The following is a 27,674-nucleotide window of genomic DNA, read 5'->3' as shown; positions in this document are numbered from 1 at the left end:
TGGGGAGATCCCCTTGAGTAGAGTTGTATGATAAAGTTAATAGTATTTTGATAGTATGCAGTCTGAGCATAAAAAGGCGGTAATTGGGCTGAAATTCGAATTATCACGGATTATATCAATATCGAACAATTTATTGAAATCTGATGTGGTGCATGTTTTTGCGTCGCTGTAAAATTTTGTGGTCAATTTAGCTATAAAGCAATTGATATCATCAATGTTTAAGTCTTTTCTGAGTAATCTATTGCTAATCGCCCTTGGGGCGCCAGTCATTGTGCGTAAAAATTTACCTTCGGTTGTAGATAGCTTCTTTTTTAGGTTGTTGCTTATAGTAGTGAGGGGGGGGGGGCAAGCATACTTCAGAATTGGTTGAATCGCTTGTATGTAGATAGTTCTTTTATTTGCTAGATCAAGCTTTGAATTCTTATGCAGGAAGACTTTGAGCTCAAAAAACGTTCCTCTGGGTCTTTTGATTATGTCGTTTAAGTGAGTACTCCAGCTCAAATTATATGAGATCGTGACGCCGTGGTATTTAACGTGTTTCACTGGTTTGATCTCAGTATTAAAGAGATAGATGTGGGGAGTACTTTGTTGTTTTTTCTTACTATTTATGATTAAGAATTGACTTTTGTCGGGGTGTAGTTTTGCGCGCCATTTGCTGCACCATGTTTCAACTACTTGTAGTTTATCTTGTAGCAGGGTAATAGCGCGTTTTGTATTCATTGCCTTAGTTATGATTACCGTATCATCAGCATATAGTGCTACTCAATGCTGTGAGCTCGTTGGGTCATAACATATGTGATGGTTATCTTAGCATCAGCCCCGCTAGGGGCTCTAACTAATTCATCTGAGTGGAAATAAATAATAAATCGCCGAAGCACAACTGAAAGGTGAAAGTTCGATACTGTGGTGGTTGTTGTCCGCCTTATATAGCAACACAGAAAAGAGAAAAAACTGTTATGAAAGACATTTTATTATAGCATTTTTTTCGAGAAAAGTAAAATATCTGTAACTATCAAGAGTTCTTTTATGATTTTAGCTTATATAGTATAAATCTGCTTCTTTTTTAAGAAAAAATAGATATTGTTGAATGGTTAAAAAAAGAATAAGTAAACTCCTCCCGAAAACTAGGTATAACTGAAATGTTATTACCAGCGTTTACTCTTTTCCGTCTCGCTTTCACCCCAGCGTTCAAGCTGAGCGTTCGATGACGTAGGCTGTCTAACTCACAAATTGACCAATCAGAGATTAGCGCTTGTTTCAAGCTAACTAAGGCTCCTATACTATCAGAGCTGACCTATCAAGCAATATAGAAGCAAACAAGTTCGCAAGTTAATGTTATTTTAGTATTCGTTATGTTATTACAGAGATGTCAACTGCTGCGGACACGCCAAAATAATTTAAAAAACGGTAAATAACTACAAAGTAAATTTTGCAAATAGTTGACAATATTCGCTTGCTTTAAAAAATGCTAAGCATGTAATAAGCATACCTGCTAACTCCTCCGGATTTTCCGGAGGATTTTATTTTCATATTTAAAGTGGTAGTAATTATATACCATTTTTTTTTATAATCTTAATTTTTAAATGATATTGATCACCACTATTCTTACAAAAATTAAGCACATATATTAATATGCGTTACTATCATGGTTGTCAACTTAAGTTTTCTCAAATACAACGTATTTGTTTGATTAAAATTGAAGTTTTAATTCCATTTTAATACCACTGGGAAAAATGATAATGGAAGGGATTAAAAGTTACCAGGTATGAATAAGTACTATAAAGTGGTGAATTATATAAGCCTACGCATTGTTTAGAAATAGTGGTGGATTAAAATCAACTAAATCAAACTTATGAGACCAAGAATTACAATTAATAAACTACCACTTGAAAATATTTATTCGCTGTGCTTATGTTAGCTCTTTGCTCCAACAATAAATGATAAGTCGGCCTGTCTAATTCAGGGGCTCTAAAGCTAACGTTTCGCAACGCTGACTTGTCCTAAGAAACTAGGGCTTTACTCTGCTTGAAAAATCTTTTTCAAAAAGAAATTCCTCACATTGTTTCTTTGGAGATAGAGTTACGAAAATACTTAAGAGAAGTGGTGTATTCATCAACTCTTTTTCAAGAAAAGTGTTCTCAATCTCTGAAGTTTTCAGATACAATTATCAATCATGGCACGTCAGCCCAGGATGGACCAACATCTTCTGCACCAGGACACTGCTACTGGCAGAAAAACTGTTCCAATTTTAATTTTTAAGGATATAACAGTCCTTCTCCACTGCGTCTTTCCACATAAGTTTAGGATCTCTTCTCGTGTTAATTGGTTTAGCTAAAAAAAATTCAAATTATTATTGTCTTTCTTACTGATTCCAGTTGAAACAATTTATTTTTACCAACCAAACCACATCTGGTTCTTTGAGCTAGTAGAATAGTTCCGAATTTCTTCTTCTGTGCTAGAAAACAGTTTCTTGGATTCCTCCAAAGATACTTTGTGAGGAAAGACCAACCAACCTCTTTCTATCATGGGGTATCTCAAGATTGAATTAAATAAGCATGTTTTATACACTAGAGAATTGATGTTTAATAATTGTAGTGATAATTCCCTACCATAATTTTATCAGGAATAGAATTCAATGAACGGATACCAAAAGTTGCTGTATTTGTGAAAGACCGGGAGAGCTAGATTAATGTCGCCGGGTTTTGTGCTTTAGCCACGAGTCCTATAAAGTGCATGTTTGTGTGTGAGAACTCACATGTGTTGCCATTACCAGTAGAGTGTGCAGGATCCTGTTGTTAGTAAATGTGACTGAGAAGCAACAGCGCGAGGAGGACGATGACGCAGTCACAAATGGCAAGTCAATTATTTAATGTGATCAGATCTAACCAGCTGATAAGGAAAGATCATTAGATTTTAATAATCTTTTTTTATAAATAGATACCTCATGATTGAATCAAGTTCGCTTGTTTTATATAATATTGAATTTATTTTTAATAATTGTAGTGGTAGTTACGCCACAATTTATCATTATCTTATGTTAAGAGGTACCAAAAATCTTGTCCTACTTTACGGCTACTATCCAGGTCTCTGGAGCTTTAGTCAGAACAGGAGACAGATAAATGTCGTATGCAGCAAGAACTTTGTTCTTCTTTATCAGTGGTTACCAACAGGCGGCCCGCGGGCCACATCCGGCCCCTGAAGTCTTTTTTGTGTCCCGCGAGCTAAAATATATTAGATGTCATTTTTTGCATACAATTTTTGTAAAAAATCTATATGGGATTAAAATACTTTTCTTTCGTTAAAAAAAATACCCTAATTTCCTTGCTTCTGTGAAATTTAACATACCAACGGTGCAAAAAAAATGTTTTTTTTCTGAGGTAAAAATCTACTTTTTATTTTAATTTGTAAATCAATACTTTTGTTTTGTACAACTGGATGAAAATCAGACAGTAATATTTAATGTTCCTTCAAACATAAAAGAGTCCTATATAAACTTTTGATAAATTTGCTGCCCGCCATTTGACTGGTGTTTTTATTTGCGGCCCCCAGCCTCATGTAAGTTGGAAACCCCTGTTCTATATAAATAAAAAGTCAGATCTTAATGGATGTCTTAATCCGTAAAAAGCTTTATGAGCTACATCTATACGCTTCTTTATTTTAACTAAAATATCATTGTTTCTATTTTGAGTTCATAGCTCAAGGTTTTTTCCTCGCGTTTTCGCCATTTAATGTTTTGTTCCGGGGCCGAAGTAAGATGTTTTGGTCCTGCTATTTCTCGTCCTGCTTTTTTTAGTCCCGTTGAAGTTCCTTCTCGGGCCCTTTCTTTATTATGTATCGAAATTTAAAACAAAATTTTTCTAAACATGCTAAGCATTCCCCTATAATATAATATATAATTGTAATTTTTTCGAGGTAGGAATAATTTGGAAACTGCTTCCAGATTTAACAGCGAGGAGGCATTAAACACAGCAGACTTTATTTGTTTATTTGCCAAAATTTACATTCATAATATATTATTACAGCAAAATGATTACATGAATAGTGCAAATTTATTTTTGGACTACATATGTTTGAGAAGAAGGATGTCCCCGACCCTCATCTATAGATACGATATTGATAGAATGCAAAGAAAATGAAATCAATTTTATTCTTTCCACACTTAACACTTTTTCTTGATTTTCTGCGACTAGAAACAATGAATAATTAATTTAATAAATTTTTAAAAAAATCTATATATTTAGGAGCATTGAAACATAACCACTGTAATAATAAACAAGAAATAGAATCAAATACCTACATCAAAATAAACAAATCAAATAAGTAACGTGATTAAATCAGAAAGAGACCGAAATGGCAACTCGACCGAAGTAGCAGTGGAATGAATGAGTGAAAAAAACAAACAAGAAAACCTACCATCTATATAGCGGCACAAAAAGTTTCCTGTCTACATTAGGGAATCCAAACCTTCAAAGCAAATTAAGAAGTAGAATCAAAACAAAAATTTGCTATAGGACACCTCTTCATTGGACAAGAAGCCACGTTGTCACAGCCGGTTAAGGCAGGGCAAATGCTTTGGCCAAAATGGGAACTTCACTCTCAAACATCAACAACTGCAATAAGCCAGTTCAGGATAAATGTAAATTCTTTCCAGGTGGAAAAAAGTCATTAAATACCTGATGAAACAGGTGGAGTAAAACAAAGATAGGCAAGCCCTTATTAGGCTATTTTATCCTAATGTAAACCTTAATCCTCTAGCAGCGAAATTCTATCTCAACCATATAATCACGACGATATAATCAATAGGGATCAACACAAATTATTCAGTAAGAACGAATACTGCCCCAAAACTAGCACACCGGAGACGTTAGAGCATGCCTTGCTGATCTGCCTAAAAATCAACTATAAATAAGGAAGAAGTACAACCAAAAATTATGAACATGGACTTGATTTATAAATTTAAGACACCATAGATGTTGGAACATGCAGTTTAAACATTTCTTGCTGGTATGCCTAAGAATCAACAAGCTCAAGAACAAACTAATGCTAAAAAGTATGAATATGGACCTGGTGTATCAATTTAAAAAGCCAGAAACGTTAGAACATGCCTTGCTGATCTGCCCTGGAATCAATCAGCTCAGGAGCAAACTGCAGCAAAAAATAGTGAAGTCGGTACTTATTTATAAATTTACGATACCGGAGACGTTTAAACATGCCTTGCTGATATGTCCAAAAATCAACGAGCTCAAGAACAAACTAATGCCAAAAAATTTAAATATGAATCATATTTATCAATTTAAGACACCGGGCACGTTGGAACATGCCTTTCTGATCTGCCTACGAATCAACGAGTTCAGAAACAAATCACTTCCAAAAAAAGTAAATATGCACCTGATAAATAAATTTGGAACATAGGAAGGGAGACTCAAGATCTCTATCAAGATCTACTAATCCAGATTATCAAAACCTTCTGTGAAGCAGGTTTTGTGAACTTTTAATGCTAATTGGAATATTTAACTCCCTTGACGTTTCAACTTAAGCTGTTCTTTTAATTGTTGCTGTTTCAATTTATTGTAGCATTGCAATGCTCCATAAATGTTTAATCCCATATAGTTTTATGATACTTTCAGATAATAATTTATGTAATTTTCTCTTAATATTTTAAACTTTTAGGCAACGCTAATATCGATGCAATTGCTATTTTAAATAAAGCGGGGTTAGATTGTGGTAGTGCGACCATCTGGGTTGAGATCGGGCCTCATTGGTCGTGGTATGGGAGTTGCCCAGCTCATGGCACCTCAGCTGGCTCCAGGTATCTGTCCGAGGTTTGGCATCTGTGTCTGCCGTTCTGCGGGGTGAAATCGGGCTCTTGTGATCCCGCAGTTGATGCTAGCACTTGCTGAGTGACTAAAATAAAAGGGCTTGCACTGCTCTTTCGTATTGATTGTAGCCACTTATTCGCACGGACCTCATCAGTTGATTCGGATGCCTCTTTAGGCAAGTCGTGGCTTACTATTCTTATATAGTATTAGACAATGGAAAACTTAAGCAATTGAAACCTTTGGTAACTTTGTAACATTTTAATAGCTTCACTGAAAGCTGCGGTGGTTCAGGTGATCGCTCGCCTCTTAATGAGGCAACTGGGTTTGAATCCCAGATGTGGAAGGTCAATAAGAACTCCGCACCCGGCTCTCACCGACTACAGTGCTGACAAAAAATATCATCTGTTATTGACGGATCAAGAGTTAGAGCCCCCTTACCGTTGGGTTAATCGTAGGAGGCTTCCGTGGTTTGCCTTTCCGTGTTAAGCAAGTGCGGATTTGCTCCATCAAAAAGTCCTCCACGAAGGAAATTTTCTCCCAATACTTGATCAAAGAACTTCCTTGATTTCTGGACAGGATTCAAAATTACAAGGTTACGGGGTTAAACATTGGCAGTCGTAAACTCAAATTTGGGTCAGCCGATCAACGCTGGTTATAAAATAAAATTAAATAGCTTCACTGAGAAAGAGTTTGTGCAATGTTGCGTCTCATATGTACTTTTTAATCAATTACATCCAGTGGTACGGAAAGTAAGTTTCTCACAATGTTTGATTCAGAAGTTACCTTGGCTTCTGTGTTGGGCTCAAATTTACAAGGTTATGGAGTTAAACATTAATAGTCGTAAACTCAAAATTGGGTCAGCTGGTCAACGCCGGTTATTTTTATAAATATATGTTTGTATATAAACCTGTACGTTCATTCTAAACGTGAAGCTTGTGCATTCAAACAATTAAATAAATAAAATAAAAAAATTATTTCGAAAAAAAATCTGTAGTTTTCAAAACAAAACCAACTTTAGATTTAAAATCATCACACCCGAATTAGTCAAGATCAAGTATTTGCATAAATGCAACGAAAAGTCTCCACCCCCGTGTTATCAAGCTATTAAAAGGCATCATTTCAGACATCTAAAAGACATCAGACTATTTAAATATAAACATCTTATAATTTACCATTAGACACTTAGCTATGTTAAAACACCAAGATTATTCGGCTTATTGAAAACTATATTAGAAGGCAAAATATTATTAACAGTTTGTAATTTACTATTTGACATGCAACGTTTTTGAAACACGAAAATTATCGTACTATTAAAACATGAAGTGGTCAAACTGTATTAACGTTTTACTGTTATCCATTTGAAACTTATCCATATTAAAACACAAAGGTTAACATGCTATTAAAACTAGAAGACATCAGACTATATTAACGTTTACTTTTATAATATCTGTTTGATACTTAACAATAAAAAACAAAGGTTATCATGCTGTTAAAACTAGATGACATCAGGCTATACTAACATTTATTTTTATGATTTCACATTTGACAATTATGGATATAAAAACACAAATATTATCATCTTATTAAAACTAAAAAAACTTTAGACTATATTAACACTTACTTCTATAATTTCCTATGTGACAATAATTGATTTTACAACGAAATTGTTAACATAAAAACTAAAAGATATCAGATTGCATTAGCTTTTGCATTTTATAGTTTTCCATTTGGCTCGAATAATAAATTTATAAAAAATTTATACTATTAAGCATGAAAACGATGCATACATTTCGAAAGTAAATAAATTATAGGAAAAACTCCCCTCCGATTCTACGTATGAGTTTAGAGAAAGTTTTATGCACACTGAAATCTAAGTAATGTGTTAATCATTAATCTGTTAGCAGCTATATTCTCAAATCAAATAAGTAGCCTAACATAAAATCATAAAACTTTGTCTGCAAACACATGAAAAATTTAATAGAAAAAGAGCATTTTATAGTTTCGTATTTGATGTATATCAAATTATTTTTATGATCAACGTTTCTATGATGTAAGTTAAGCTTTTAATTCTCCATTAAGGTTCGCAGTGAAAATACACTTTACTGTTTAAAAAATTGCACGGGTAGCAAGTTCTAAATTCAACAAAGTCTTTTTGAAGAAAATTACTGCTGCCTGACAATGAAGAACCGTTTAATGTTCCTTCTCATTTGCTGTTTCCTTCTAAGTAAGTTCATAAATTTTTTGCATGGACAAAAACATGTTTTAATATATTATTTAAACATGACAGGTGGTTGTAAAAGCGGATTGCGCTTCTAAGATCACTACACCCTCCTCGAGCAGGGTTGGTGAATTGCGCTCAAAGTAAACCTTCACCTCAAATTCGTGATTAAGTTAAAAGCCCTTTGGTAAGATTTTTAGCATAACCAAGTGCTATATACCTTTCGCTTTCATCACGTTGGATGCCATGCTAATTTTACATGACTTGCTCGTCTGGCTAAACGGTAAATAACTACAAACTATCTTTGCAAATATCATACAGATTTTGCTAGTTTTTTTACAAAGTTTAGCATGTGTGCAATAAAATTCGGGAATAGTATAAGCCTACGAATTGTTTAGAAATAGTGGTGGATTAAAATCTACTGAATTGAATTTATTAAACCAAGAATCACAATGAATAAACTACCACTTGAAAATATTTATTCGCTGTCCGGTCTGGAGCAAGTTGGCATCTCTGTGTATATAAATAAAACTATTTTTGAGTGTTTTATGTTGCATTAATTTCTTCAAACCATTTTAGTAACGATATTAATATAAAAATTTATTCGAATTATGTGTTTCTAATAATCTTGGCTTCGCCGGTCACCGGTGACCCCCGTGGATCTACGAGCAAACTCAGTGCCGGTGACGTGTTAAGGACGCATTCAACGTGTTAAGGTTAAGGACCACTGCCTTGTATGCATTTGTCTGGTATTCCCAACACAGATGTGAGATTTCAAGAGCTGTGCATTACATATCAGTGTAATATTACCAGTAAATGTATCATATTCTAGTTGTTGATCTAATCCTGACTACAACGCTTAAAATTTTATTCGGGAAAAAGTGGAATAATATGTTTCAATACATTATTCTTAATCAGGTAGAAGCGAATGGCCAGCTCACATATCCATAAAAAGTGGAAAAGTGTTTTTTACCTGTTATATTGTGTTATCTGCAAAGTTCAGGTCAATTTTGATGGGTAGAGCTCCCGAAGCTCGTCAAGAACATTCAAGTTAATGCAAATTTAATAGTATAAAATAATAATAATATTCTAATATTCCTTGTTTTTAAAGAATGATTCATCAAGTTTCTGTTGCTCCATAAGGATTTGGAAAGTTACTTTATCTATTGCAGACATAAGGGTCTCATACATGCTAGATGAATATTTTTTAAATTGATGTGGTTGGGAAAATGGGAAAACTTCAAATTACTTTGATGAGTAGTTTACTACCACTTGAATATTTTCGGACTCTAGCGTATTGAAAATTATACTGGACGTTCCGGACCCACAACCCCAACACATTGAATCATTTGCTAATTCATCGCTAGAAGAGAAATTCACTTACGAGAAGGAGTAATGAATTAAGCAATCCCGAAAGACATTTTATTTTCATTCTTCTTAAGAAGTACTTCCTCCACTACTTATTAACAGTTACAACATTGTTTTATTGACAAACTTCCCTACATCCATGAAACGGAGATGCTTTCCAAGGCTGAAAACCTATATAAGTTAAGATGCAAAAACTGGTACGAAAAAGAAAATATATCTATATAAATATATATTGCTCTGTATTTATCCAATTTGCAAAATTATTTTTAAAAACTAAAGAGAACTATAAATTGACATTTGCTGATTTTCGGTTAATATTGCCAACTTTTTAAATTATTAATAATTTTTTTAAAATTATTATAGAGATGCCAACTTGCTCCGGACAGCAAGTAATTATTTTCGAGTGGTAGTTTATTAATGTGTAATTTTTGGTTTAATAAATTAATTTATAAGGTCTTTATCCACCACTATTTCTAAATAATTCGAAGGATTATATAATTCGCCACTTTGGTACTATAGCAGAGATGCCAACATGCTCCGTTTTGTAAAATAGTATTTTTTAGTGGTAGCGAAATTTAAGTAAATGTTATAAGTATCATATAAAATGCAACGTTTTGGGCAATAATTGAAATAAAATGCAATAATTTGGAACCACTTTAATGAAACTATTCCAGAAAGCGGAGCAGTTGGCATCCCTGCTGTAGTAGAGATGCGAACTGCTCCAGACACGCCAATATAATTAAAAAAGTGGTGAATAACTTCAAAGTAAATTTTGCAAATATTTGACTATTTTTGCTTGCTATTTAAAAGGTATAGCTTGACTTAAGTACTATGAATTACATAAACCTACGAATCTACTAAATTGAATTTATTAAATCGAGAATCACAATTGATAAACTACCACTTTAAAATATTTATTTGCTGTCTGGAGCAAGTTGACATCTCTGCTGTAGAGTTATGCAACACCGCTTAAAAAGTAAGCAAAATTTGTCCAATCTTGCAAATTTGACTTTGAAGTTATTCACCGTTTTTTTAAATTATTATGGCGCGTCCTGAGCAGTTGGCATCTCTGCTATTATAAAAATTTAATCTGGAAAATATTAATAACTGGTAGTAAGAACATACCAATCTCTTCTATCTTTTGCCAATCTCAGCATAACTGCCATCATCATCATCAATATTTATCTGGGGGCCGTTAACGGCCTTTTTCCCATTCATCTTGAATTGTGATCTTTAGGATGGTTCTTTCTGGTAATTGGAATGCAATTGGAGTAAAAGGAATTTAAATATTTTGAATTTTAGATAAAATTACGTCACTATAAAAGTGAGCTGACATCAGCCTGAGGTTTATGTCTTCTCTTAAGTTTTCAAAAGTAAAACTTTCGTTGAATCCTGCAGTGTTACAATTTGTGTTTATTTCAAAAAATCTGAAATTTGGCTTTGCAATATGATGATCTAAAAAATCTATGTTGAGGTCACGATGTCTGTTTTTATTTCGGATAAACCATCTTGCTTTTGTTATTTTCCTGAGGATTTTGTTCCGGCATGTTTTGAGTTTTTTGAGGAGTGATGTGGAGATGTTGCACCAAGCTGGAGATGCATAAGTCAGGATGGGACGGATCATTGAGATGTAAAGTAATTCCATTTTGGAGTTCTGAAGAAGGATTTGTAATCTGTGGCAGGCTACTTGTGCCTTGTTGATAACTGTTTTGATGTGATCTTTCCAATTAAATTTACTGTAAATGACCAGACCAAGGTATTTTGCGCTTTCGACTATGGGAATAATTTCATTAAAGAGAACAATTTGATTTTTGGGGAGGATGGTTTTTCTTTTATGCTGAATGATTAGTAGTTTTGATTTTTGTCCGTTTACTTTGAATTTCCAGTCTAGACACCATGCTTCGATTTCTTTCAGTTTTCCTTGGAGTTTTTGTAGGGCAATGTTGGGGTTTTTTGACTTCACTACGATTCCAGTGTCATCTGCGAAAAGTGCTGTGATGCTGTTAAACTCTTGTTTTTCGACAGGAAAGTTGTGGGTAAATAATATAAATAATATGAGCCCAAGAATGCTTCCTTGGGGCACTCCTGCTGTTACTTTTCTGTTTGTTGACTTCATGTGTTTAAAGCTCACTTGAAAAGTTCTATTATGCAGGTAGGCTTGTATAATTTTTATGATACCAGATGGGAATTTCAGTTTTAACAGCTTGAAGATGATGCCCTGGTGCCAAACCCGATCGAATGCTTTTGTGGTATCTAGCATCAGAAATGCTGAACTCTGTTTGTTGTGGAGGCCGCGACCAATATAGTCGACTATTCTGAGGAGCTGTTTGATTGTGTCAAGATGCTTCCGAAAGCCATACTGATCGTCTGGTAATTTGGTAAGGTGAGGCATAATCCGTGTGTAGATAATTTTTCCATAAGTTTTCCTAAATTGCACAAGAGACTGATAGGTCTGTAACTCTCAGGCATGGTAGGATCCTTGCCAGGTTTAACCCTTTCGCGCCGACTGTCACAAATACGTGACAGCAAAAAACCGTATCAATCAGGGTAAGAAGATAAAACTGGTAATCAAAGTATTTCTTTAGCAGTTTATTTGTAGGCGGAGTTATAATTTTTTAATTTATTTAATTCACCATTACTTTGTTCAAAATAAAACTATTTAGTTATACGTTGAATTAACATTGATTATATATATGATTAAACTAACAATAATTAAAATAAAAGCAAAGTAAGTCTGTCAAATTAGTAACGACTACATTTAAGTTACCGTTTTTTATTTAATTGCAACTTGATTCTGATTTTGTACGAATGCTTTTCTGAATCACCCGTCCCTAAGGGGTTAAGGAAAAGTATGACATTTGCGTTCTTCCAGGCATCAGGGAAATAGTTTAGGGCAAAGCAAGCATTGTAGATATGATCGATTAGTTGAATATACTGTTTTGGTAGTAGCTTGATCATCTTGCTTTTGATATTATCGAAACCAGGAGCTGTTTTTGTTTTTAAATTCTTTATGTGATTTGTAACTTCTTCTGTTGTGGCAGATTCGATTATCTCTGGAGATGAATGTGATAAGTTGAATTGTTTTACTTCTTCAACAACCAAGTTGTGATTGTTCTGGTAGAAAGCCGGGTTTAGAGAGAACTGCTTTTATAGAGAGTCAGCAAATGTTTCAGCTTTATCTTGCGATGTGAAGACATACCCTGTTTCTTTATGTAGAGGCTTATCCACTTGAGGTGTGGTGTGAAGTGATTTAGTCATTCTCCAGACGGAATTATCCTCTGAGCTGAGTGATTCGATTTTGTCTATCCATTGTTTTCTTCTATAGTATCGGCATTTCTTGCGTATTTGCTTGTTGAGGTAAATCATCTCTTCTCTGTAGTCTGGATCAGAAGTTTTTTGATGTTTCTTTCGGCACCAGTTTCTCTCTTTAATTAAAGATTTGATTTCAAGTGGCAGTTTAAGATAGTTTGAAGTGAGTGTTTTTGACGTAGTTGATTTACCATAGACAGTCATGATATCATTCTGGAGTATAGTAATTTGCTTATCGATTTCTTCTGTGGTGTTTAGAGCTTCAATGTTTGGTTTGTTTATTGTGAGAATATTTTGAAAGAGGTTCCAATAGGTTTTAGTGATCTGCTTTCTCTCTTGTTGTAAGGTTATACCAATCGAGATCAGCATAACTGCAGAGATGCCAACTTGCTCCGGACAGCAAATATATATTTTAAAGTGGTAGTTTATCAATTGTGATTCTTGGTTTAATAAATTCAATTTAATTGATTTTAATCCACCAATATTTCTAAATAATTCGTAGGCTTATATAATTCACCACTTAAAGGTACTTATTACATGCTATGCCTTTTTAAAAGCAAGAAAAAATTGCCAAATATTTGCAAAATTTACTTTGTAGTTATTTACCGTTTTTGTAATTATTTTGGCGTGTCCGGAGCAGTTGGCATCTCTGTAACTGTCATGATTGGGAAATTTTAATATATATTTTTATTATTAATAAGTAGTGATAATTTTGGTCAAAATATATTTCTGAAACAAAAAATTAAAACGAATATATTTACTACCAATTAGTACTCCTTTCCGGATATGTAGCAGATCTGTACAACTTTTTTCACAAGGGTGTTTTTCATATCAACCTTTTCACAGTTGGGCGTTAATGGGTTATTATTATTTGTAAACATTTGATTACAATAACACCATTTTTGCAAAAACAAAATTTCGAGAATCCAAATTTGTGTATGAATTTTTTTGGGTTATAAAGTTCCATTCTCAAATTTGGTATTCCGAATTATCAAAGAGGTAGAAAATACCATAAGTTATACTTTCAAACCATTGTATTGCCTGTTTACTTACTAAATTATTGTACACAATAAATGTCCAAAGCAGCGGCAATAAACGTAAATTTTTAATTAATTTTTTAAGCTGCTGATATTTATAGACGTTTACTCAGCTGCCAACATTTACACTCCTAAAGGAAGAATTTTTCCAGTTTTACAGAGATAATCATTAAGTGTTTGGCAAATACTCTATTTTCTCCTTCACTGAGACACAATCCTATACACTGTGATACCAAATTTAATCCTCTGTTTGGTAAGATTTTTCGAAATAATAATAGATCACATGTAATAAAGGTTTATTAATACTTAAGCTGTTTCACCAACAGCGACAATTTTAGATTTTTATTAGATAAGTCTAATTATATTATTAATTTACTTATTATTATTATAATTTATTGATTGCAACAATTAATTGATTATTATATTATTATTATTAATGTTATTATTAATGCTATTATATCAGTATTATTATATTAATTGATTATTATTAGAATTTTAATAAAATGAGTCCAAGTTATTTGCATTATTAATTTACTTATTATAATTTATTGATTATTATATTATTATTGTATTAATGTTATTATATTATTGTTACATTAATTGATTATTATTAGAATTTTAGTTAGACGAGTCTAATTTATTTGCATTATTAATTTACTTAGTATTATCATAATTTATTGATTATATTATAATTATTTATTGATTATTACTATTAATATTATTATTATTATATTAATTTATTATTATAATTTTAATTAGATGAGTCTAATTTATTTGACAATTCTAAAGACTTTTAGTGGTCGATAATTAAGGTTTTAAGTGATTTTTAATTGAATAATTTAAGGTTTGCATTTAAAATTAATATCTATGCAATAAACCCAGAGACTCCAACTATTTGGGGTTGTTAGAATTTTCTTTTTTCGGTGACAGAGAAATTAACCCGTTTTGTCCCGAATTTATAAATTGAAATGATACAAAAAGTGGTTTTACGGAAAAAGTGGTCTAATATATTATCGAAATTAATTGTTTTTTCTACTGTTAAGGCATTCAAAAAGTCTTTGATAGATCAGAAAGTACCTGCTCCTTATAATTCTAGATCTAGTCAGAAATAACTGAATCATTGTGGTATCTGTGAATCTTTTAATTCACCCAGATAAATGAAAATGCTGAAAAAAGTTTCCCATCTCAATGAATGTCTTTGAAAAAAGGAACTGTCCCAAATATATGACGCTGGGCGTTAACCGGTTAAGTAGAATTTTTGAAATTAAAAAAATTTCTGGAAAAAAAATAATTAGAACTCAATTTAAACATTCGTCTATATAACTATAACCTTACAGAGCTGTGGTGGCTCAGAAAATAGAGTGCTCGAAGGTAAATTTCTCCCAGTGATTGGTCCAGTAATTCCCTTGTCTTCTGGATTGGATTCAAAATTACAATTAGTAGTCATAAACCCCAAAAAATTGGGTCGCCTCTTTAACGACGGATATAAAATAAAATATATAAACCTAAGAAATATCTGTATAAATTACTTTTGTTCATTAGTGGATGAAATTATTCTTCAAATTTAATTTATTAAAATATAAATACATTAACTTGTTACCAATAGAAAAAATATTATCTGAGGACCGTATAATCCCAAAGCCCCTTTTTTTAAAAAACAACCAAGCATTTCACTAAAAAAATATTTAAAAAAAAATAGTTCTTAATATATTTGAAAGTAACGAATTATTTTCTTTTCGTTATTAAAGGTTTTTTATAAAAAAAATACTACATTTTTCACTTCTTTCTCATAACGAGGTGTTTTCGCTCAATTCTTTAGTGAATCACAAGAAATATGTTTTAATAAATAAGTGCTAAAAAGCTCATTTGCTTTAATTAACTTTTTATTGGAAAATCTTTTTAACTAATTAAAGATCTTACTATTTTCAAGAAAACGGTTTAAAATTAAATGTGCCTTTATTTATTCAAGAAAATTACATAAAAAGGTGTAGGTACAATATCACTTCAGTATTCATTTCTGATTTTTGACCTTTTCTTTGGCTTGAAATTTGAAACTCCGAATGTCCTTGTAACTCTGACTCCATAATGTACACAATATTAAAAAATATTTTATCACAAAACACAAAACAGGTGCATTCAAAACAGGTGCATTCAAAACAGGTGTATGAGCATAAGTAGCTTAGCTAATAGTACGAAATACATTTATTTTTATAGCGCTGAACTATCCTCAGTTTTATTATAAATATTCTGGTGCAGCCATCTGTTGGGTAAAATAAAAAAATTTGAGAGCAAGAAGTGGATATAATGAAACATTTTCTCCGCCTTACTTTTGAATGCTGAATCCCGGAAATATCACGAGCTCTCTAGCCTGTGAGCTGCTCTAGCCCCGGAAATATCACGGGCACATGAAATTGGAGACAGAAATTCACCATATGATTTTTACGGGAACGAGAAAGAAGTTGTTAACCCACCACTAAACACATGAATGCCTTATTAATACATTTAAAGAATTTTATAAATTTTTTGACTGTTTCGGTAAAGATAATTAAAAATTTATTATGTTTATTAAAAATATTATTAAACAATTCTTCTATCTTTTAAGTGGTAGATTAGAAAATATTTTTTTAGATTTATTTTTAAATATAAATCTTTAAATATTTCTACTTGTCTTCAAAGTTAAAAAAAAGGAAATATATGTAAACATAATTTTTTGGAACTATGCATAATATAGATTTTTATGAGTTTTGTCAAGCTTGCCGCAGGGCGTGATAAGTTTTAATATTGGTAATAAATTCACATTAGTGTTTATATCCTTTATTTTTTAGAAATTTAGCAAATTTTTATTACAAATCTGTTTTCTTTGTAAAATAATGTATATTGACGACTACAAAAGTATTAAAACATCGACATTTGTCTCAGTTTTTCCTCACTTTATTTAACTTGTATCTTCATAAGACGTTGAAATGTAAGTCATGAAATAACTTCTAAAACTATGTTAGAGATGTTGTTTAAAGTTCTTATGTTGTACAAAGTTAGAAATATCAAATAAGTCGTTGAATTTTTGGTACTTATTTATTACCAACTTCATGACTGATTGAAGTTGAAAAGGCTTATAAGTTGTTCTGAGTAATGAAAACACAATCCTACATACGCTGGCCTTTCACTGCCTTATAGAAAATTTTCATTTAGTGGTAACTAATTTATGCTTTATGTATGATTATTTGTTTTGTAAAGTTCATTTAAAATTAAATCTACTACTTGTAAATTATTCAAAAATTCATATTAAACGCCATTTTATTCTATCTCTCTCGCCATAAGGGTGTTAAAATGTAAGAAAAATTGCCAAAAGCTTCATAAATTGCCTAGCTAATTAATAAAAATATAAATAATAACATATTTAATAAAATTTAACTTGCTTGATAAAAGGCTTTGTAGTTTAGAGATGCTTTTTTAATTATGCTTGATTTGGCATTTTTCCCTACGCACTTAGCTATTCCAATATGATTATGTTAGAACAAAAAATTTGACTAATAGATTAAAAATTATTCTGATGCTGTTTTATTAAATTTGCTCAACAAACAATTCTTTGCTTTTGAGAGTTTAGAAATAAATTTAATAAAGTTATAAATAGAACTGCGGTAGCATAATCCGTTTTGTTATCATTACTTTCTTTCAATTCGCAGTGTTTATAAAAAAGTGCCTTAATAAATTTGTGATATAAGTAGATACAAAGAAATTGGTTCACTTTCTTTTCTTTATTTAAATCAAGCTGGGTGACTGGGCCGCCCAGCGGCTCCTAAGGAAATTGGTTCTACCCATACCTGCCAACTCTTCCGGAAGATTTTATTTTCATATTTAAAGTGGTAGCAATACTCCAATTACCAATCCAATTACCAATCCAAACCTACCAATCCAAATCCAATTATGTTATTCCAATTTACTTTTTGAATTATAATGATAATTATAAATGAGTTTGACCACCACTACATATAAATAATTACAATAAATATGTAAAAGCATAATAATCCATGGGCAAGCGAATTTCAACAGAATCAGAATATAAATTTATTTTTGAGTCAGATTGTTTTTCGTTTATTATTTTACAACCACTCTGAAAATCCATTCTCGGAAAGAGTGAAANAAATTTCTGCAAACTTTCACGCTTGGTTTTATATTAATTAGTAAATTGATTTCCCTTAATTAATTCTATCTGATCGAGTAAAGTTAAAACTCATTAATAAAATCAGTTCAATTACTGATTACCTGAAATAAAAAGGTATTTTCAGCAAGTTGCATTTTTTTATTTATTCTAAACGCATATTTAAATATTTTATTAAAGCTGTTACCTGCATTTCTTATATTATTCCTCTTTAAATTTTATTCGAAATAGATTTGAGGCAAATAAAATTAAAAAGACTCGGAACTAAATATCAATTTGATATTCTTTTTTGATTCTTTGGTAATCTGTTTCGCGGTATTTGAGGGATGACTTCAATTAGAATAATTTAAACATTATTAAAATTTCAGGCTGAATAAATCTTTCAAATTGTAGATTATTTTCATCGCATAATAGTTCTTTTCCACTATCTCTGTTAATCGGCTTATAAAAAAAATAAGAAAAATGTGTTTATAGTGGAGTTAAAGGACATGCTTGAATGGCATTGTAATGAATTTGTGCACCGAGAAAAAATTCTGGTAAAATTACCTTTCCGCATAGTAATGACATTTCTGGTAAAAGGACCAACAACATAATTTTAGTTGAAAAAAAATTATATATACGGTATTTTAATCATTAATTTGGTAAATTTTATGTTTTGGTAACGGTTTACCGAAAATTTTGGTTTTCAAAGTGATAGTTGTTACTACTCATTCAGTAAAAAAATACAAAATTGAAAAGTAAATTGAACCAAATAAATGGTTTTTATGCCTACTCTAAGGTATCTTGACATTCTGCGTTTGTTCTTTCTATTATTGCTTATCGGCAACAGTTGTTTATCTCTTGTTTCATTTGAAATAACGGATCGAAGTATTGTCTTTACATTTCTATTTATTATTGATGTGATAATTGCATGTTTACTCAAAATTTTCTCTAAATTACGATCGAGTCAAATTGACACATATCCGCAGAGATAGGTATACCACAAAGAGAATTTCAATAATTCAACGCTTTTGAAGAAAATAGACTTCAATATATATTTACCTTGATCAATGGTTAAAAGTCAATGCAAGAGATAAAATAAAAATTTACACGGGTTTTATAATTTTCCTTTCAAAACTCGAAGTGCGTCAAAATGACGCGTCCCTTAAACCTATTGCTAAAGAAAACAATATGGTTCATCAGAAAGTGTGAAATTCAAAAGTATAAATATTATTTATGAAATAATTTCACTTTTGAAATTAATAAATAAATTTTTATTTTATAACCGTCGTTGAACAAGTGACCCGATTTTGGGTTTACGAGTACTAATGTTCTACTTCGTAGCTTAGTCATTTTGAACCCAATCTAGAATACAAGAGACTCCTGGTTCAACTATCGGGAAAAATTTTACTTTGTAAAGGACTTTTTGAAATAACTAATCCTCATTTGCGTTACATGGGGAGGAAAAAAACGAAAACCTTCCAGTGTTAGCCTGACTGCTAGAGATCACTAACCCAAGATCTGTCTACCACTGAGGATATTTTACGTCACCACATTGGTCGATGCGAGCCGGGTGCGGAATTCGAATCGACCAGCAGCTGCTGGAATTAGAACCGGATTCACCACATGGGAAAGCAAGCGCTTTATCCCCTGAGCCACCATGGCTCAACCATTTTATATTAACATATATTCCCTACCACTTTTTCCTTTAGGTATTTCTTATATATAGACCGCTGAGCCGTGATGGCTATGTGGATAGAGCATTCGCCTTCCAATCAGATCCGGTTCGAATTCCGCCGTACCGACTACAGTGGTAGACGAATCATAGGTTAAAGTCCCTTTGCCATCAGGTTAACCGTATGAGGTTTTCCTCTCCATGAGCCATCCGGGTTACACCAATGTGGGTTAGTTCCATCAAAAAGTCCCCCACGAAGGCAAATTTATCCAAAACTTGATCCAAGAGTTCCCTTGTCTTTGGAATTGGGTTCAAAATTACAAGGCTACGAGTCGTAAACCCAAAATTGGGCCGGGTGTTCAACAACGGTTATAAAATATGTATAGACCGCGCTTAAAGTATTTTCATATTGAGATGCATAGCTGCCAACATGCACATCAGTTGAGATATAATTTTCTTAGCGGTAGCAACATAAACGATTTTAGGGTTTTAATTTTGAAATTAAAATATAAAAACAAATATTTTAACCTACCACGACAAATCAATAATTAAATTAATTTAATAATAAAATAATTCATTATAGTGTTATTTCAAATCTCGGACCGATGGCAGCTCATTTTTATAGTGACGTAATTTTATCTAAAATTCAAAATATTTAATTTCCTTTTACTTCAATTGCAATCCAATTACCAGAAAGAATCACCCCTAAGATCAAAATTCAAGACGAATGGAAAAAAGACCGCTAACGGCCCAAGGCGACCATATAAATGTTGATGATGATATTGCAGACCTGCCAACTCTTCCGGATTTTCCGGAAGATTTTATTTTCATATTTAAAGTGGTAGCAATACTCAGGTTATTCCAATTAACTTTTTGAAATATAATGATAATTATAAATGAGTTTGACCACCACTACATATAAATAATTACAATAAATATATGAAAGCATAATAATCCTTACCCAAGCGAATTTCAACGGGATCAAAATATAAACATATTTATGAGTCAGATTGTTTTTCATTTATTGTTTTACAACCACTCTGAAAATACATTCTCGGAAAGAGTGAAAGTTGGCAGGTATGATAATGCTATTTCAAAATTAATTATTACGACCATGCAAGTTAGTAGGTATGGAGATAAACTCCAGAAGTCTAACTAGAGCAAGAAGGTTTATTCAAAATACAGAGATAACTACAAATGTAAAAAGTGGTAGATACTCAATTATTCATTATTGACTTACTTTATTTAATTATTCAATAACTACTATCATGACATGCAGTGAAAATTATTCGCATTTAATTTGAAAACATTCTTTACAATGCTCTTCAATAATGAATTTCAAAAAATATACTCGAAAAAGTAATTAATTTTAATCGCTTTCAATAGATTTTAATTCGACGGTGATATTCTTGCAAATAAAATTATACACCGTGAAAAAATTTCGGTGCAAAGTTGCCACAATTTTCAGTGTTTTTCAGAGATGCCAGCTGCTCCAGATCAACAAAATACTTCAAAAAACGGTGAAGAACTACAAACTAATATCTACTAATTTTCGATTAACTATGTCAACTTCTTACTAGGTTCAAAACGTAATAACCACTAAAAGGTGGCGTAATATATATCCCTTTGAATTGTTTAGAAGTAGTGGTGAGAAAAAATATTACGTATATCAGTAATCATACAATAAAAAACTACTACTCGAAAATATCAATTCGCTGTCGGGAGCAAGTTGGCATCTCTGGTTTTAAGGTACACTAAAATTTATACAGAGCATATCATCACATTTTTTAATTTATTCAGATATATTTATTCATTCCTTCTTTGTTTACTGTCAAAACATATTTTCAATCGCATTAGAATCAATTTATGACTTTATTGCAAAAACATTTCGTTTTGTAAACAACCACACTTTTAGAATTATATTTCAGTATTTAGAATTAATTCTTAGTATTAAGCAGTAATTCTTAGTATTTAGTACTTAGATTAGTATTTAGTACTAATTCTTTCAAACAATTGCTATTTTACCCAATAACTACAGTTCTGTACTTAAAAAAATTTATTTAGTTTACCTCTACAACAAGAATAGTGCCAAATTTACATCAACTTTTTTTAACGGCTTTATACCTCTATGTAAACAATCTTTCTTAACAGCCGATGGTTTGGACGATTTTACGTAGAAAATTCCTTGGAACAATTAGGAATGTCATTCTTGAAGCTTTCAGAAATTATGCCTTTTTACCTATGTACCACCCCAAGAAACAAGTCAAGCAATTGAGGGTTGAAAGTTAATAACTTTTTTTTTAGCTTTAATACTAGTAACTTAGAAATCATTCTACAGGATTGCAATATTTATCTCGTACATTAGAAAGCGTTTTTAATTACAGTGGTATTGGAAAAGGAAATCGGCTTTTAACTTCCTACGCTCAATTTTTTTTTTTTAAATTTGGCGTGGGTAAAAAGAACATCAATTCCTAAAGCTTCAAGCAGGATCTCTTAAAGTATGTCAACAATTTTGCCATGTAAGATCTTCCAAAGCATTTGTTGCTGGAAGAAATATCGTTTACACAGAGTTAGTACTGAAGTGCTTCCGTTATTTTGTTGAACCCCTGAATGTAATTGAAATAATTAAGTGAAAGTCATTATAAAATCATTTTTATTCAAATAAGAGGTTCCCGTGGTCCTTGAACATTTTTTGTAGTGGTGGTAAATTAAGGTTAAGATATTTCTCATTTTAGTCTACCACTTTGTAGTTAAGTGGTTTAGAAGCTGGTCCTTTTCCCATTCATCATAAAATACCCATAACGGACATACGTAGTACTGCTGTTCTACTAGTTCAGATGAACCTGAAAAATAAAACTTATCATGAGTAATACATACCTGCCAACTCTTCCGGATTTGCCGGAAGATTTTACTTTCATATTTAAAGTGGTAGCAATTCTCAGGTTATTCGAATTAATTTTTTGAATTATAATAATAATTATAAATGAGTTTGACCACCACTACATACAAATAATTACAATAAATATATGAAAGCATAATAATCCTTGCGCAAGCGAATTTCAACGGGATCAAAATATAAATATATTTTTGAGTCAGATTGTTTTTCGTTTATTGTTTTACAGCCACTCTGAAAATCCATTCTCGGAAAGAGTGAAAGTTGGCAGGTATGGTAATATATCGACATGATGGAAATTTGGTTTAGAAACTGAAATGTTCAACTCTATATACTTTCTTTGGAAAACATTTTTTAGTGGTGGTTACACAGAATTAAAATTATCCAAATAAGTTTAATTTACGTTACCACATTTTAAAATTTACAAGGCCTGTGGAAACCCTGAATAAGGATAAAGTGTGAATATATAAAATTCACTACTATATTAACTATTAAAAAAACATCCGGGAAATCCGTAAAAATGGCAGACATTTAGTTGCTGCCCAATGAAAGCAGGACTGCAAACTTTTTACGCTTTTTGGACAGAAATTCCTCTAGTAGCAGCTACATTTAGATTTTCATGTTCCCTTCTTTATTTTATAAATTTAATTTAAAATTTACCACTATAGCACACCACTGCTTGCAAATGATTCAAAAGTTTAAAAGAAACGCAACTTTTCACAATTCTCTCGATCTCTGACTCGGGGGTCATATTTAAAATTAAACTCTACTCTAAACGGGATATTTACCAGCCCAGTAATGATCATTCCGCCTTTTCCTACCCTGAATTCGTTTATTTGAGATGAGGGAGAAAATATCCTTCAGGGATAGGTACTCTGTTTTAACTGTATCTATCATTCAGTTTAATGATAATTCTCATCGAGGTTTTTAAACTTTATGAAAAATCGCGTAGCAAAAATCTTCAATTATACTCAGTTTAAGATGAAATAAAAACGAAAATGTTTAACGTGTTCGAGACGGGTGAGTCATATATGCATTCTCAGGGTTTCGATAATCAGGGTAAAAAAGATAAAACTCGTTTTCAAGTTTATTTGATGGTGGGGTAATAATAGTTTGCTTTATTTAATTCACTACTACTCTGTCCGAATTCAAAATTGTACAGTTACACTTTAAACATGTAAGGATTGGAAGTGTTAGATTTAAAGTGAAAGCAAAAATAGATCTGTAAAATTGGCTATGCCCAAACTTAAGCTACCGCTTTTTATTTTTTACTATTCTCATTCTAATTCCGTTCGACTACACTCACGACTCGCCCGTCCCGAAAAGTCTAACAATTACCCTCTCCATCCCATATTAAGTACTACATTCAGGTCGAAAATTTTGCCCTAAGTTAGTGGCTACGTTTCAAGTAGATTGACATAAATAAATTCCGATGCAGTTTAAAAGATATCGACATAAGTACTACATTCTGGTCGAAAATTTTGCCCTAAGTTAGTAACTACGTTTCAAGCAGATTGACATAAATAAATTCCGATGCAGTTTAAAAGATATCGACATAAGTACTGCATTCAGGTCGAAAATTTTGCCCTAAGTTAGTGGCTTTGTTTCAAGCAGATTGACAAATAAATCCCGATGAAGTTTAAAAGATATCGACATAAGTACAACATTCTGGTCAAAAATTTTGCCCTAAGTTAGTGGCTACGTTTCAAGTAGATTGACATAAATTCCTATGTAGTTTAAAAGATATCGACAACAGTAAAATTACACTACTAATGAATTCACGTTTCATTTGCTAGAAGATTACTGGCGGAAGAGTTGTAAGTTACGTTGTAAGAGATAAATACTTGATTTGAAAAATGTTCAAACAAAATCATAAAATCCTCGTTTTAATAATCAGAACAATAACATTCAAGTGCAACAACTAATTCGGGACAGAAGGAGTATAAAATATAAAACTTTGACGTTCTCTTAATATAATTGTTTTTATAAATTAATGCGCAAATGGAAGTTATCCACAACATTTAATCCTAACTAAACTACTACTCTTTATTTGTTCAGTTTTGCTTTCACAGCACTTCATTGTTTTAGAATAAAGCACTTATTTATATTTTATTCTCCGTAATATAAATGTAGATTCTTTCAGTTGTATCATCCCTTATTTTAATTTATGGAATTTACTCTCTTTTAATCTGTTACTTCTCTTTTAGTGGGCTCAGTCCTGTGTGGTAAGTAGCAAAATATTTAACTTAATAAACTATATTTTTATTTATACTATACAGATTTGCAATGAGGTAAACCGGATTCGAATCCGAGATATAGCTGGTCGATACGAATCCTGTCAAGATGCGACGAATAGATCAGGAAATGGAAATTTTTCGTCCAGCAAAGTAAACTCCCCTGCAGAATAAGATTTCTAACTTAGTCAGGACGTTAGAAAATTTTAAAGCTGTTTAAGCCCTTTCCCTGTCAAGAGATGTCAATGCCTTATTTTTTTCTTGGCAAGAAAACTACCTAAATAAAAAAATAATAAACGTAGAACAGTTGTGTCTTAGCAAAGAGAATACTTTCCAAAATTAGCTACCACCTTTAGTTTAAAAATATCCATAAAATATGATTTTAACTCTAAATAAGGGTATTTCAATTAAAAATGTTTTTCCATTCAAATCGAATAGTATTAAATAAGAAATTTACCACTAATCAATCTTTTTTTAATAAATAAGAATAAAACAAAATGTGAAATAGGTTCTTTAGGGGTTTACACAGATGCCAACTTGCTCCACTATAAAAGAAATATTTTCTGGTGGGAACAAACTTAGTTAGGTATTTTTCATTAGTTAGGTATTTTAGTTGTTCATTAGTTAGGTATTTTTCATTTTAAGTAATTTTTCCACGAATTCGTAGAAAAATTCTGCCTTGTTTTACTTCCTTTTCTTAAAAAAATTATTTGTCGAATCCGGAGTAGTTGGCATGGCTGCTTCTTTTCTTAATAGCGAAAGACTAATATGAAAAACAAAATATGTAGTTTCAAAGTAGTAAATTCTTCAATTGTAAAACAAATTTATGTTTTAATTTATTTTTTCTAAATCAAACTGAAGATAAATTTTAGTTCTTTTCTGCACTTTTTTTTAATTTGTTTTACATACTCAACATAAAAATCACTGAACCATTTATAAATAAATGTGTAATTCTCATAATTATTTTTGCTTCTTAGCTGATAACGATAATCGCGGACCAGGTAAGCTTGTTTAATTTTTAATATTTTTATCAATCACTTAATTGGGTTCATGTCGGTTAAGTCTCGCTGTTTAATAAAAAAACAATTATCTGAAAACCTTTAAACAGTTTCGCTGTTTCTTACGTGGTTGAAATTTGATATAATATAAATAATACATCCATAGCCTTGAAAGACAGAGTTCATCCTTCTGTTACGGGTGACGCCCAATTGCCGATTATCGGCCAAAGCCATTGGATAAGCCAAATGTATAAATTGGAAGAAAAAAGACGAGATTGCCTTATCGGAAATACGATTCTGTATATTCCACAGTTATCGTATGGAAATTCTGACAGCTTATAAAGTACCAATCTAGAGTCTCTGTGGCTCAGGTGATAGAGATCTCACCTCCCAATGAGGTGACTAGGACCATCACCTCCTACATCAGAAAGCCTCCACACGGTTTATTAAAAGTAGTCTGCGCTTACTACTTAATAAGAGAATCAGTGGTGTGCATGAAACCAAATTCTATTCTAAAAGTAATTGAGAGATAATTCTATAGACATTTCTATAGACATTCTAGAGACATTTGATAATTGAATCTTTGCTGGTAGACGAGTAAATAAGACAAATCAATTATATTCATAAATTAAAAAATATTTTAGACGTATATTTGCTATCACTTTCTCCAACGTCTCCTGTAACTGAAAGCCTCCATATGGTTTTTTAAAGGTAGTCCGATCAGACCACTGTGAAGGATATCCACTTTCCGAACGAGTCACATAATACAAAATCTAGTTAAAATAAGAAAGTGGTAGCAAATATATAACAAAATTTTTTTTTTAATTTATGAATATTATTAGTTTGCCTTATTTACTTGTCAACCACTACAGATTCAATTCTCAAATATATATGATAAATTTCTCTCAATTACTTTAATAAAAGGTTTTGGGTTCATGCGCACTTTGGTTCACGGGGGAAAAAACTAATTATTACGTTGAAATTAGTGGAGAGAATTTACAAAAATGTGATTTTTTTCCCATTGTCTAGCTGAAAAAAATTACCGAGATATGCTTATTTTTTCCTTTTTTTTAAAAAATTCAAACCCATTAATTGTTTTTGTGAATAATAATAGTTTTCATTTATAATTTTTTTTTTAAATTGCAGGCATATTGGAGGTAAATTGATCTTTCAATTTAAAGATAGGTGGTGGAATTATTTTTAAGTCTACTTAATTTATTGCATATTACATGGATATATTTGTAAAGTTTATACAGAAACTATTTCTAACTTATTATTTAAAAGAAACTCGATTTTGACACATTATATTAGATTACATACGTTAGTATTACTACGGGTGACTAATAAACTTCTCAAGTTTATTAAAAAATTAAAATTTGCAATATTTTTTTAAAATTTAGTAATGAAAAATATTGCATACAATGTATTTGTTTTAAATATGAATAATTTGAAATGTAAGTCATAGTGGTATATCCCTGATATATTTTTCTGCCTCAGGGTAAATTCAACCTTAAAAAATTGATTAAAACGTAGATAAGGTATATCAAGTCTATTAACTTTTCATTCCGACTATCACAAATACGAACCAGCATGAAAGTTTATCAATCAGAGTAAAAAGATGAAACTGGTAACCAAAATAATTTTTTAGCAGTTATTTTTTAGCAGTTAAGCAGCAGAAGGGGTTATAATAAGTTTGATTTATTTAAATCACGATTACTTAATTTAAAATAACAAAAATTCTATATATTTACACTTTGAACTAATGGTGATTAGATATGCGATTAGACTGAGATTTATTAAAGTGAAAGCAAAGTAAGTCTTCCAAATTAGCCATTTAAGCTACCGCTTTTTATTCTTTTTCATCTCGATTCTGATTGTTTAGGAATGCATTTATGAAACACCCGTCCCAAAGGGTTTAAATTTATCATCCACACGACAATTTCAAAAACATTTTCCAAGGTATTGCTGCATCTATATATATATAT

General features: G+C 31.5%; 1 protein-coding gene across 1 annotated transcript in view; it reads left to right on the top strand.

Moving 5' to 3' along the window:
- Window positions 1-7,837: 7,837 nt before the first annotated feature.
- Window positions 7,838-27,674, top strand: part of LOC107441744 (uncharacterized) — a gene marked incomplete in the record, with an annotated part of 34,684 nt that continues 14,847 nt past the window's right edge. Inside the window, 3 exon segments of the mRNA XM_071185986.1 lie at window positions 7,838-8,043; window positions 24,665-24,682; window positions 25,669-25,690. Coding sequence (XP_071042087.1) covers window positions 7,998-8,043; window positions 24,665-24,682; window positions 25,669-25,690 — 86 coding nt within the window.

This window comes from Parasteatoda tepidariorum, chromosome 9 (assembly GCF_043381705.1).
Source record: "Parasteatoda tepidariorum isolate YZ-2023 chromosome 9, CAS_Ptep_4.0, whole genome shotgun sequence".
NCBI lineage: Eukaryota > Metazoa > Arthropoda > Arachnida > Araneae > Theridiidae > Parasteatoda > Parasteatoda tepidariorum.
This window is presented reverse-complemented; position numbering and strand designations above follow the sequence as displayed.